We start from the raw sequence: 14651 nt of genomic DNA on the forward strand, positions 1-14651 counted from the left end.
ATGGGGCAAGACCCGTCAGCCACTGCATGAATTCCTCCGAAGTCATCAGGCGATGTCAGCCAATGAAGGTCACGGACTTGAGGCACGAGACCTGCCAAGTAAAATGTAAAAAGGGAATCAGAAGGTGCTTCCATCAGTTGTCAGAGACCAACAAGGCTGGAAAAGGCATGGCAACATTCCAGAGGATACTTTTATTTTTATTTTATTTTTCTTTTTTGAGGGGGTGACCTTTATTCAAAAGGACATGGCGGACATGCCTCAAGGGTAGGGGCCGCGAGCCTCCGGCCCGTAAAGAACACATGGAGTTGAAAACTAGATGGGTGAAGGATTATGAGTACATCGGATCGGTCAGATGTTAAATCTGACTTTGCCATAGATTGTGATTATGTTGATAGTTATCCACCCGGGAACGGCCGCCTTACGTGGAAGAGAATTACTGACGAAATCTAGATTAAAGTAAACAACGTCAGGTCCTATGTATGTCGAAGACAGAACATTGGGAAGAACCACGGGAGTAGAAATATCAATAGATATCCTATTCTTTGTCAGGGTGCAAAACAGAAAAAGAACTGACGAATAGAGGCGGGGATAAAACCTTCATCACTAGGCAGCATGTCTGGAACCAACGAGGGATGATTGTTTCTTATTCTTTAGTAGCATACATACTTAGTACTAGTCCCCTTGTCGCTTGGCTCCCAGTGGACGACAGCTGGATTAAGTTGCGGGTTTTATATATTACTAGTACTAGTACTTCCACCCTGTCTGCGGGACACGTGAGACACACTTGAACGATCGCAATTACTAATAGCGTCAAGAAGTAGTTAAAATATTTCCATTACCCAGAACAATAGACTGATCCAAATTGGAAAATATATACATATAAATAAGGCTATAGAGATACAAACCTGCTGAGTTATCGGGCACGGGGGATATGCTGATCAACGATCGTCTATCGTCCAGGGCCACTCTGATCGTCCCATTGAGAAAACAGTGGAGCAGAGCAATGTGACTAAGCGCTGTCGTTAAAGGCTGTCAAGGATAAACAAGAAGAGATAGTAAGAATTCGAATGATTCAACATCTTTTTGTACCCAAAGACAAGCTAAAACAAGTGAGACCTAGCTCAAACGGAGGATCTAAGTGTTAGAAGAAAAAAAAAGGAAATGAAGAAAAAGGGAGCAAATGACCCCCTAAAAAAAGATCTGAAGGTACTCCGTACCTGTTTAGTGTATACAATGGAGTAATAATCATAAAACCCCCGATCACCGACTCTAAATCTGGACCGAACCGTTGTTCCTACACCCAACTTAGAACTGAAGCAGCTGCAGGTCTGCTTTTTCTCTCGCCGCCCATCCGCCAACCAGCCGTCCAGGCCAGCCCAACCAACCAGACGGCTTTCTCGAAAACCCCCCCCGAATTGTTATTTCCCATCCTCATCGTCTTCCCAAAACGATCTCAGTCGAACCGAACATTCACCACCCGAGCTTTCTTCAACCTCCTCCCTCTTACGTCGCTTTAACCACCCCCTTCTTCTCTCCGACCCCTCTCAAACTCTCCTCTTTGTTCTAGAAACTCTGCGACAAGCCTCTAAGTCGCCGGATGCCTAACACTCATTCGCATCTCCTCGTCCCCCCGACACTGGTGTTTGTTCCTCTCCGTTGACACTTCTTCCCCGCTTCCATGATTCCATGACCACCCTCTTGTTTCCTACTTTCTCCCACCCTAGTGGTACAGTGACCTCCACGTCCTATCGCTCTTTGGTCCTCCGTCAATTTCGGGTCGTCTTCCTAGGTTTCCGGTCAAACCGCTTTCATGCAGGTGCGTTAATCGACTTTACCCTTACCGTCCGCTAGCTTTTTTTTTTCTTTTTTTTCTCCCTCGCTTTTCTTTTATTCCTTTTTTTTACCTTTCCGTCAGGAATTTCACCCAACCACTTCTTTGGACCTTACTATAGGTTCATGTGTAGAGGCAAGGATGAATGGTTGATCATGGGTCATCCCGAGCCTTGCGGGTTGCATATGAGAGCTCTATCGAATTAACTATTTTAAAAAATGTCTAGGCTACACCGAGCCCCTCTGAGGCTGGCGGAGGATACGCGACGCGGAGAGGCCATGCGTCTCACCTGTCGATTAGTGACCCGAGTCACCATGTCACGGAGGCCATTGGTCATATGTACAACGATGATTACGACAAAAGGAACTCTCAGCGCCTCAGTTATATTTCCTCCCCTTTGAGTGATACCATCTCTATTATCCCTCCGAACCTCGCAGGCGCTGCATCCCCCACCTCACCGCAGTCAATACAATTGCAAAACCATTTAAATTCAGTCAACAGTCATCAGCAGGTGAACGGACAGTCCCGGCCGCCCACCGATGGGGCCATTTCTTTGGATAAGGAAAGTAGCAGCCCGGCATCACCTACTTCCATTGCGTCTCCTGGATCAACCGATACAGCCACCACATCCTTCCCCCTCAACGATATTGATTACGAATCGGACCCAGCTGCTGTGGCCCAAGAGCTCAACAACCTGGCCGCTATCCGACGAATGTCCATGGATGTAGCTGCCACGGGTGACCCTGACCTCCCGAGTTACAACTCAAATTTCTCCGTGCCATCTATTGCGCCCTCCCCTTCGGCCGATGAAAATGATGCCGCTCGATTATTCTGGGTCCCCGCGCGCCTGCACCCGGAATTGGCGCCGAAGGAGTTTAAGTCGTTCCTCGAAAGTAAGACGGAGCAAATAAAGCGAAGATCGGGCGACTTCAATTCGCTGGGCCTAGAACGCCAAGGATCAAGCGGAGGTCTTAGACGGAAAAAGTCCATGCTGTCTCGGCAAATCGACAATTCTCATGGCTACACGGATGGGGCAGAGCGATTAGAGCGGAAACGGTCACAGTCGAGAAGGGATCCTCTGACCCCTAATCTGCAAGAACTTGAGACTTTAGTAGATGACTCTAACCCACGGAGTACCAGCCCCGTTGCTTTGTTAAATGAAATACAGAACCTCGGAATCTCTGCGGACGAAGACCGACCAATCCTTCCGCCTGCACCCCCTGGTCACAGCCTTAGACGTTCTACGAGGACCCAGTACAGAAAGGCCGGAAGTTTGAAGAAGGGAGAAAAGCTCCCATACTCGAAACGACTTGCAAAAGCCTCAGAGGGGAAGGAAGGCGCCTTGGCAACTGCCAACGTGTCCGCTGAACAGGCGACTTTGGGTCTCACCCGAGTGTCAACTGATCCCACCCCCAGCGTAACACGAGCCCAAGCCTCGACGATCTCCGGACAAAGCGCAGCATCGACATCCAACGAGATTGCCAACTCCGCGTTTGAATCGGTCTCGGACCAGCGGCAGTCTGCAAATGACCGGTCGAGCGAGTCCACCTTGGAGATTGGAAGTAAATCGAATGCAACCTCGCCGACACGCCAATGGCACTCGCGTATTAGCTCAAATGGACGGTCGACCTTGAAAATCCCCTCTACAGAACAAAAGATTCCAGAGATCATTGAAACACCACCACCGGAGACTAGTGCGGCACCTATTACTCCAACCGCGCTATCAAGCCCCACCTCTGGGCGTGGATTCAATCAGGACTTGCCTTCGTCGTCATCACCTACCAAGGGACCGGGGAGCCACGATCAAGGTTCAAGCAAATGGTCACTGCATAGCCGCATGCATGGCAAGGATAGCTCGGGTACTCTTAGTGACTTTGCTAATAGTCCTCAGGCCTTGCCCGGTAATAGCACCCGGACGGATGGCCTCTCGTTTATTCCTACCCTATCGGAGGAACGCAAACCAGAGACGAAGAAATCAAAAGACAAGAAGGAGTCGGAAGGCAGTCGCAAGTCGAGCTGGCACTGGCTGTTAGGCAGCGAGGAAAGAGACAAGGAGAAGGAAAAAGAAAAGAAAAAAGACAAAGAGAGTGATGCTAAGAAGATCAAAGCCAAATTAGTTGATAAGGTCCATGAGACAGCGAATGCCCTACCGTCTTCCAATGATTCTGGCCAACGTGGACGCGAGAGCCTTGTTTTGGACCGGCTTGACCCTAAATTGGAAGAGGAACGTCGGAAGGACCATGTTCGAAGGACTTCAGGAGAAGCGAAGAAAGAAAAGGAATCTGGATTGTTCTCCTCGATCTTCGGAGGTGGCAAGAAAAAGAACAGCGGCGATAGTCATCATAAGAAGAGCTTATCGCGAACATTGTCTCCCGAACCGCCAGTACGGGAGCTTCGGCCAGATCTTGACTATCCTTGGACCCGATTTACCATTCTGGAAGAGAGGGCTATTTATAGAATGGCCCACATCAAGCTTGCGAATCCCCGACGCGCATTGTATTCACAAGTTCTACTCAGCAACTTCATGTACTCGTACTTGGCCAAGGTACAACAAATGCACCCACTAATGGTCGCGTCATCGGGATCGCCGAGACACCAAAAGCCAAGGGACCAACAAGATGAGTATTCTACTGGGTACCAACAATATAAAGAGGTTCGTATTATCTCTTCTTTTGTAGCTATGCACCCGTTAACATTAAGTATAGGCCCAGATGCAACATTACAGCGATAGTTCCTACGATGATCCTCAAATGTATGAGTATGGTGATGATTCACACGACTCGTATCGACAACATTCACGAGGCGGTAGCAAACATGGCTACGAAAATGGGCAGGCATACGGTCCCGGACATTACCAGTACGGTCATTCGACATTTGGTGATGATGTCCAGCTCGATGACGACGACGATGATATGTGGTGACAGGAAAGAGGAGCATCCTGTTCATTACTTCAATTCTTCTGCAGTATATTAAATACCCCTGCTTTGTCAAGCCCAGCCCCTCCACAACATTGTACACTGACTACGTCTTGCTCAACTCACTTGTTTTTTTTACCTTTTTCAATGGATGGTAAATACATCCTCTTCCATGCCCAGGAACAGAATCATATGATTTCACCCACCACTGTCTGCTTACTCCCTTGCATACTGTTCTGTCTCATCCCTATATAGCGCACCTTACGCCTGGTGGTATTTTATTATGCCAGGTATTGCTCGGCATTTCCTGTTGCCTTGTATTGGCAATTTTTCCTTGATTTGTTTGCATAGCGTCTGGGGTTATCGATTCATTTCCACTTCTAGTTGTCTTGACAGCTTTGTTTTGCATTTCTATCCTTTCCCTTCAGATGATCCAATGGACTCTCGGCGTACAGTGCTGTATGTGAAGGAGATTGTGCTTGCCCCCTTTTTCAATACCCGAGTTCTGATTTACTCTTGGATTGGTACGTGATAGCATGGCACAGTAGAATGGGCGGGGCACTTGAAGTTAGACCTATGGAAGTCGTCGTACTGTATAGAATATACTTCCTATATCATTGAAACTCAAGTATCTTGCGTGTATTCCTATAGCACTATCGTAGTGATTGCGAATAGCTGCTATGCGGGTTTGTGGATATGGTATCACGTGACTAACGCCATCTAATCTCCCCACGGGCCAACATCATTACTGGCCGCTGCTGCTGTGGCGGTACTTGGTCCTTTCTCGACGCACTTGATTAACTTCCTATTCTATTTCATCTCCTACAACTTCTACTTGATACGAACTTGCTTGACTTTTGCATATTTGGATGGTGATACAAATAGTCTGACCCTAAACAGCAAGCGGAACCATAGCCGACAAGATGGGAGACGCCTACGAACGTGAACAGTACGATACTCCTTTCCTCTCCTGCACCTCAGGGGCAACCCGCTATAACCGACACCATGCTGCCTCTAAAGAACCAGATTACTGATAGATACGTCCAGGCAAAACAACGCCCTCTTGAACTCTTTGTCAAGTAAAGTCTCGGCCCTGAAATCCGTGACTATCGATATCCACGACAATGCCCGAGATCAAGGCACTCTAGACCATACGGTATGTCACCGCCCTACATATTTATCGGCTTCTGAATAATTTTGCGACATCCATCCTCATCAAAACCCACGTTCATCAATACCCACGTCTAGCTGACCCGGAATACAGAACCAAGTCTTCTCCTCCCTGTCAACAAGTCTGACAGGTAGCGCCAGCCGTTTAACCCGTATGGCACGCCAAGGCGATACCGTCGCCGTCCTGAAAGTAGCCGGGATCGTCGTCGCCCTCGGCCTGGCATTATGGGTGATACTGGGGTGGATTTTCTGAGTCGATCGACTCCGCTGTCGTCGATGTCTTTCGTCCTTTTCGACACGCAATCCACTTACTCGAAGATAATTACTATGCCGTGGATAATCTTGCTGGCTCGAGATTGATACCCCGTGCTTCGTGCCATTTATGTCGTCGCCTTTACAGCGTTGCTTCCTCACGCTTCTACATCGGTCTTGCTTCTGGGCTCGCCAGGGCTTTGCTATTATCTTAATCCATCGTGATTATAATATTGGTTTTGCGGTCAGTGATAGTGTTTTATGATCACCAGACACATACCTACTCTTACATATGTTCCCGGTTTATCTTCTGCCGCGTGATCAACTTTTAGGATACATGATTTCTGAAGTGCGGGGCAGGGGTACTTACTCGTGTCTCTCGAATTTTTCCAGTCCTTGCTTTTTTTTTCTTTCCTTTTTTCATTTGCCCTTTCTTCAATTATATATCTTCTTCGTCTATAACTGTATCAATAATCCTTTACTATCCACATATAGAATATCCTACAAGTCAAGAAAGCGGGGCTGTCATGAACCCGGGATTGGCAGATGGAGGTGGAGCAAGAAATGGAGTCACCAGATCTTGATCAGTGGATAAACCTGTACACTATTAAATGCCCACGATATCTGATTTGCTAGAGCTGTGGGCTATGCTTATTCAGTTGACTCAATTCTCCCATTCTCGCAAGTCCTTATAATAGGTGGATTCGACGATCTCAAATCCGACTTTAGCCTATACCGCCCACCCATTCCGTAGCCCAATCTCAATCTGATCCCAGATCCTATACAAGTCAGTGCCCTATAACGGGCAGATGATGCGCGCCAGATAAATTTGGGCATATATTAAGCCCCATAGTCCAGGTTACAGGGATCACCCCGCGGACTCCGCTGGCGACGTGCGTTTGAAGTAAAATGCCTCAGAATAGACCGGGGTTGTCTAAGTCTGATTTTCTATGTTTGAGCCTGTTACAGATCCAGCGACGATGAGAGATTAATCTGGTTTCTTCTGTCCAATCTTTTGGCTTTGGGCTAGTGACTTGCTTGGGCCATTGCGCGTTCCATGCACCGAGGAAAGAGGTTAGTACAATAGTAGCGTAGGAAGTATATGAGTATGCATGGCTTCACATATGTGGAAGAGAGTTAGATGAGAACGTATGTATGTACGTACATCAGCCGCCAACGAGGAAGGAACTGTTCGCTTGGAAATATCAGAGGCAGGACGTAGGTTTCAGGAAATTAATAATGCTTGATCTTCGAGCTTGTTACTAGCCTGTTCGGGCGATCGACAAGTGCCTCTGCGGGAGAATTCTATTCCCTTGATACTATAATTTCATATTCCCTGGGATGGTTGGGCCTGACAAGTTGGTGGTGGGTCTGTGTTGGTGATTTGAGTCTAGAACAACGATGTACATATGTTGAGTATTATAAGGGTCTTGTACCCTTGAGGCTTGCACGTCGGCGTATTTCCCATGGGAGAGAAAAAATACAAATTTTTTATAGACTATGGGCCCAAGCACCCCAATCATCGGGGTGCTGGTTATCAAATGTTGTCATGTCAGGTATAGATTGTGGCAGCGACTTCGTTATATGCCCACGCGGTATAGGCAAGGGTCGAGAGATCTGCGCATATCGCCGTAAATCAGGTAACAAAAAAAAAATCAAAGTTCGAGTAAAAGAATAAACGTGTGTTATAGAAAGATCATCATTGGTTTAGTTATATCGCAATCGGATCCTAGCATAGGCTAGGTGATAGGGGAAATTGCACCAAGGTCAAGGCCCAATCGCACGGTAAAGCCTAGGGAACGGAGTACGGTAGCCCGAATTGATTGCTATCTCGGTGGAACCAGCGGTAACAGTCCGCTGTGGAAACATAAGTCTCCATAGGCATAAGATAGCAAGTAAACTTTTTCTAGCGAGGTAGCGGTCAAAGATTATCTAAAAATTTCTTCAACGGGCAGCAAATGACGGGCAGACGGGCAGCTCCGAGAGAGTGGGTATCGACATGGAGCCTATCTTATTCGGAATTTCTGTGTGCCTGGCGAATCTTGGCAGGCTTGATGACAAGTTGTGTCTTTGTTTCTTGATAGTGCTTAGTTCGAGTGGGGCACTTGTCTCGTATGTCCATTGTCTAGGATAAATTGGTCTCGACGGTGAGAGACATTTGTTTGAGCAATTTTTAGCCAGATTCGTCTTCCAGGGGTTTGTTGGTGAGTCAAGTGGCGGTCCAGCGATGCAACATCCCTGATATCAGATTCGGGCGCCTTGGCACAACTATTCCGGATAGAGACACCGGGTTACCAGCGTATGCCATAAAAAACTTAACTCGGCATGCCGATGGACGTCCACTTCGCGATGCCGTCGGCATTGTGTACTCCGAAGATATTCGCCTACCTTTAGCAGTACAACGTCATGAAACAGACCCCTGTGGTATTCAGTGACGGAGTACATTCTAGCAGTACCCCAGTAGTCCCCTCCCTAAATTACGTCTTTTGACAAGGATAGTAATAAAAACACTGGACGTCAAGTATTCGGGGGGGAATACTCTAAATTAAACTGGCCGTTTCTGCCTATACGTCTAAGAAACCATTATTTAGGAGGGTCATGGGGGTAAGTGATGCCAAACTTAGGGCTGTCCGCAAACCATACCATGATAGCCGGTAAGGATTCCGTGCCCTTGGCCATTGAAACAATTATCTTTTGTGACAATTTTAGTGTGTTCTCAGCTCTCTGATCTGACCCACCCCACTAACTCTGCCGGCTCGGATGATGTGATCACCGCTTAAAGCTGCATGTCGACCCTGGGAATTTTCTGTTCTGGAACGTGGCACACTGAATGTGATGATCGACAGCATGTGCACCTTAGGAAGGTGTAAACCCCTTCTCAATAAAACCTTCCTGCCAACCTAGGTATTCTGCAGGTAGTACTAGTGAACTGTGGAACACGAAGAAAGATTAAAACATAAAGAGTCAATGAATAAATAAAATTGATAAAAATATTTAGTCGTAAATAAGAGATTTCCTCTCGCGACGTATTTCGTAAGGCCAAACTGTGATATCATGGTTTGCGTCAAGACGATCCCTTTGGAGTGGTCTAGGCTATTGAGTAAGCGTTTGAAAGATAGCAGCTCTGGAGCTTCTTTTCTTCATGAGCGTCACCATTACGAGACTGTAATCAACCTTGCGAACTTGATCCGTTGCCCTTGTAAGAACCGGAAAAAAGGTCTTTGTTTTACTTTTTCTAAGATGATAAGGCCGAGGATCCGAGGTAGAGAGGGTTGGGTGATGACCATGGGTTTAGCATGGGAATAAGTTCGTTGTACTGAAGAGTCGGGTCACGTTGCCGATGAGGTGCGAGTTTTCCCGATCACATGCGAAATGTCTCCCGAGACTGCCCGAGATATCTCTCCAGAGATTCTACTCTGCAGCCTTTCCATTCTCGTATTAGACTTGCCATCTAGTATACCTGTACTTGGTATAGCTACCTTATTTGATTTCTGCAGTTTCCAGAGCTACTCTATGAGTGGCTACAGAAGCTTGAATATCGCGCAAAGGCATGACATGTGGATTATAATACTAAGTCCACAAGCGGTGAGCGTTCCGAGCATGCTTCCTTTATCCACAAGTGTCATGCTCGGACCCTCGCATCATGAGTTGTCCCTGATCAACCTCCATTGCTGTATGAAGCATATGCACAAGAAGCGCACAGCTCCGGTGACCATGACGCAGACTACAGGGTGTAAATTGAGTTCAATCCCCTGATCAACATAATAATACTTGTCAATGAGTTATGAATCATTTATACAAATCATTACGTGATCATCAATTGTAAACTCAAGACACTATGAAGTACAGACTCATTGACTGTTTATAAAAATAAATATCGATGATCTAATCATTTGACCTCGCAAGGAATGTGTCACCCAGAAGAAGCTCTTTGTTGTTGATCCATGATGTATCGACTGGCCTAGAATGTCGATGGTGGAGTCATCGATGGAAAACCAAATGAGAATTGAGCTCTCATGCCCACCACAAATCTTGGTTGGCAAGCTGAGCTTAGCTTTTACCTTATGAGCTTCTTCTTGTGTCACTGTCAAAAGAACACAGTGTAAAGACTAGTAGGGGTTGTGTCTTTTCCTTTGATTTTTTTTACCTTACTTCCTCCGGTGTACGGGATTACGAACTGTAAGATTTGTTTCAATAGACTCTTATCAGTATATGATGGTCAGCTAGCGAGATATCATGCCACCGGAATTCGCTGCAGCCATAGCGTGTTTAGGATTGATCGGATATCAACTTCCAGATGAAGACTGAGTTGCAAAAGTACCTGAGTGATAGAGTTCAGCCGATGATGAGCAGATCATCCGGTGGAGCGTTATTTATTTTATGATGAAGGCAGTGACGAATACTACCATCCCACAATCCGTCTGGAATTACCAGGGAGAGATGCCGTGTAACGCACCCTGCATACTTACTGCATACTTACTGCATACTACTACCCACTGTAGGGATGGCCTGGATCAATTAAAAATCTCACTGCCGATGATGATAGCCTGATAAGTTGTTGGTAATAGCTATATGTAGGTACCTGCCGGATGGAGGGAAATTAAATTAGATATCACGCAAGCATACTTCCGATTATTCCTCCATTGTTGTCCAGTTCCCTTGTGATAGCCAACCCGGCTAAGCCGACTGCCGCCCTATGGCCGATCTTACTAGTATGAGGATAACCTTCCGAGACCTGGTACTAAAAGACTGGCGATCCCAGCAGGTCGCAAAAAGTAATCTTTTACCTATTCATGCTACATTACTTGCACGGGATAAGGGGTCAAATAAATACCACCGACTATCTCGCTTAACCTCTAGTTTCTTTTTCTTGAAAGGAAACTGGTCACAAACAGGATACCATCTCTTACCAAGTATCAAACCTTGTATCCACTACAAATTCTCCGGTATGTTTGGCATGTAACGTATTCACATTACCGCCCTTGTTCCTCCATATGGATTCCTCCGCTTCCAATCTCCTGCTATATTATACTCCTATAGCAAGCACTCTTTCATTTCTGCCTGCTCTATATAATATATTATTCACTGGATAACAACTATTCTTCTCTCTCTCTCGTTCTCTTTATCTCTTTCTATCTTTTACATAGATCCGATTGTCAACCTCTTCATTTCAGTAGGATACTGACCCTTGCTCAACTATAGCCCACAATCTCCCCTCCGCCCCTTTTGACTGCTATCTTTATCGTCCAGCTTAGTCAACCTGAATCAAAACGATCGCATCATCTCCCAACCTAAATACTCACTCTGTCGCCACTCCGGGACAAAAGAAAGGAACTCCGAAACCCAATTTTTCAAAGGCGACGGAACCGGCTCCTGTGACCCCACTGTCGAACAATTTATCTCTCTGGTGGGACCCGTCGTCGACCCGGTTTGCCTGTAAATCTGGTCAGTGACCGGTCGATCAATCGCAGGCTCCATACAAGAAAAACTTTCCGTTATCTTGTGTCATAGGCCTTTTTTTTTTCTTTTTTTTTTTTAACCCAAACGCGCGGCTCCTAGGGTGCCTTTTCTTCCCAGTCCTCCCCATCTTCTCTCTCTTTTCACCTATCTTTCAATCATCGGCTTTTCAACCTTTTCCTTGAATTCCTCTACAATCGCCTGGCAGCTGCAGATTTGCGGCTGTTAGTAGGAACGCCATGGCCCTAAGTTTTTTCAGTGGTGGGGGCAGTGCAAGCCATGCAAAGTACTTCGATATCCGGTGCGTTACATCCCGCCGCAGACGTTTTCGGAAATCCACATCCTGTCGAAACTGGCTAACATCGTTTATTTCTCATCACAGTCTAGACGAAGACTATATTGTTTTCCGGGGCGGAGAACAAGAAGCTGCCAGTGCGCATTTGAGCGGGAAGCTTATTCTTTGCTTATCAGAACCCCTGTCGATTAAGCATATTCGCCTTCACCTCACTGGCATATCTCGGATTTGGTAGGTAGCCTTTCCGGATCGTTTAGGTAGAGTCTGGTGACTAACCGGACCATTCAGCTGGCATCTGCCATCCAGTTCTGCTGGTGGCGGTAGGAAATCGTGGAGAGAGCGCGTGATTTATGAGAAGACATGGAAATTCAGAGACCCCGGCAAAAGCAAGACAGAAATCTTGCCGGCGGGCAACTATGAATATCCATTCAATCTCGTCCTAGAGGGCAACATGCCAGAAAGCATTGAAGGTCTCAGCGATACCTACATTACCTACAGATTCAAGGCCGAAATTGGACGTAAATATGCAAAGGATATCATTGTCCGAAAGCCATTGCGTATCATTCGGACTTTGGAACCTAGTGCTCTTGAACTGGCTCATGCTATGGTAAGTGGCATTTCACCTATGCGTTCTCATTACGTATCGAGTTGCTAACTTTGGTTGCCTTAGTCTGTGGAGAATATCTGGCCCAACAAGATCGAGTACTCTATCAGCACCCCAACTAAAGCCGTTATTTTTGGAACCAGCATCCGAGTTGACTTCAAGCTCATTCCACTGCTGAAGGGCCTCAAAATCGGACAGATTGTTTCCCAACTGATTGAGAGCCACGATCTCACCCTAAACCCCGAAGATCCTGATACTATTCGCAACACGTACAAGAACACGAGGACTATTCTGAATGACGAGCATGAGTTGGACCACGATGATGGTCTGGAAATCATTGACGAAGTGGCAGAAGGCTACCAGTTCTCGCGTTTTTTGGATCTTCCTAAAACGTTGACCCGGTGCCTACAGGATACGGATACGAAGGGTATTAAGATCAGGCATAAGCTTAAGTTCCGCGTTCAATTGCTAAATCCTGATGGTCACATTAGCGAGGTATGACACTACCCTCGTTGTGTTTGACCACGACGACGATACTGACTGTTTTTGTTACAGCTGCGAGCTACGCTTCCTGTGTCTATCTTCATTTCTCCCAACCTTGCGATTGACGAGAACAATAATCTAGTCGACCAGACTCCGCAGTCTGCTCAACGGGCAATCAACAGTATCGCTCAACAGGCACCTCCGTTGTACGGAGAGCACCAGTTTGACCAATTGTATAGCGAGCTTGATCCTTCTGGTTACCGAACTCCCGGAGCTGGAAGTGGCCCAGGCACACCATTTGGCACTCTTAGCCGCAATCTCTCCACCGAAAACCTAGCTTCTATGAATGCCTTGACGAACACTGATATCTCTGCGTCTGCCCTGCATAGCCGTCTCTCTAATCTCTCAGACCTTAATACCTTGCGACCCCACCAACCATCACCCACCGATCATGAAAATTCAGCCGATAACGAAAGTCGACGCTTAGGAGTTCCTCCAGACTATTTTGGGCCATCGTCGGGCTCCGGTTCCCATACACCTTCGAGCCCAGTGCTTTCGCGAAGACCTTCTGATGAAGTGGATCATGAGCACGTTCCATCTGGAATGGCCACACCGTTCCACCCTCAGTATGCAGAGGTTGAGACCTTGAGTCGTGTTCCGAGTTATTCGACTGCAGTTCGTACAACTGTTCGCCCCCATGATTTCGAGTTACCTGATTATGATGCCGTTGTCGCGGAGGACATTCCCGTTCTCTCACCCCCCCAATCCCCCCAGCAAGCCTATATTCGAACTGCTGGGCGTGGGTCCAGTCAATTCTTTTCTTCCCTGGACATACTTCATCATCGGCCAGCCCTTGCCCACGCTCGTTCCTCCAGCCACGATGACGATGACCGAAGACTGCGACTCGTCCAGGCCAGGGCCAGGGTTTAGGCTCAGGAAGGAGGACGGTTTATCTGCATAACAGATGGAGAGCTTTCAGTTCTCGGCATTCATCATGATTACGGTCCTGTCGGCGCTGGACGCTGAGAGGCGCTAGGCGCGCTACATTTCAGAGACTCTCCTAATTTTACGATAGAAAGCATGTACCTTATTTCTTTTGTATCTATATTAGACCGGGGATTGGGTGCTCCTGGGTGCTTTTTCTTTCTTTATTATATACAACTTATAGACGTGGGAAGGAACGGTTTTGCACATCGGCGTTTACTAGAGAGATTGGATTGGGTTTATACAGCATGGGACGGCTCAGGCCGATGATACGCATGAGTTACGGCGACTTTTTCTTTCAAGACTTCAAGATACCTCTTTTATTTCCCTATCTGTACCTGTAGCATAGCATTAACGCTGCGGCAATGATATCTACCTATCTCTCAAGCTGACTATAATCGAAATCCAAAAGATTCCCTCTGCATTTTATGGGTCCATTATCGAATCCCTGGTCATGCCATGCTATGTGTGTACTTCAGATGATTGTGAGTGGGGTACATACCAAGGTTGATGCAAACGTCCAATAGTTTCTTCAGCTTTCGCCACCGAACTGTGGCTGAGCACACCCGCCCTTAACTGCTTTCGGATAGAGACCGATCGAGCCATCGGCGTCGTTCGAATCTCGATCTGGTTCATTCATTCTAGATGCTGATTAGAGAG

General features: G+C 46.9%; 2 protein-coding genes across 2 annotated transcripts; both read left to right on the forward strand.

Moving 5' to 3' along the window:
* The first annotated feature begins 1293 nt into the window (after positions 1 to 1293).
* On the forward strand, positions 1294 to 5477 carry BDW43DRAFT_271851 (putative telomere silencing protein Zds1). Its single transcript, XM_032041475.1, has 3 exons — positions 1294 to 1816; positions 2058 to 4484; positions 4537 to 5477. The coding sequence occupies exons 1-3, from the start codon at positions 1811 to 1813 to the stop codon at positions 4750 to 4752; spliced, it is 2649 nt and encodes an 882-aa protein (XP_031901753.1). The 5' UTR covers positions 1294 to 1810; the 3' UTR covers positions 4753 to 5477.
* A 5964-nt stretch (positions 5478 to 11441) lies between these two features.
* On the forward strand, positions 11442 to 14651 carry BDW43DRAFT_46747 (arrestin family protein). The gene is made up of 6 exons (XM_032050099.1): positions 11442 to 11613; positions 11728 to 11926; positions 12008 to 12151; positions 12209 to 12527; positions 12591 to 13019; positions 13080 to 14651. The coding sequence occupies exons 2-6, from the start codon at positions 11865 to 11867 to the stop codon at positions 13935 to 13937; spliced, it is 1812 nt and encodes a 603-aa protein (XP_031901754.1). The 5' UTR covers positions 11442 to 11613; positions 11728 to 11864; the 3' UTR covers positions 13938 to 14651.

Source organism: Aspergillus alliaceus (assembly GCF_009176365.1).
Source record: "Aspergillus alliaceus strain CBS 536.65 unplaced genomic scaffold BDW43scaffold_14, whole genome shotgun sequence".
Taxonomy (NCBI): Eukaryota; Fungi; Ascomycota; class Eurotiomycetes; order Eurotiales; family Aspergillaceae; genus Aspergillus; species Aspergillus alliaceus.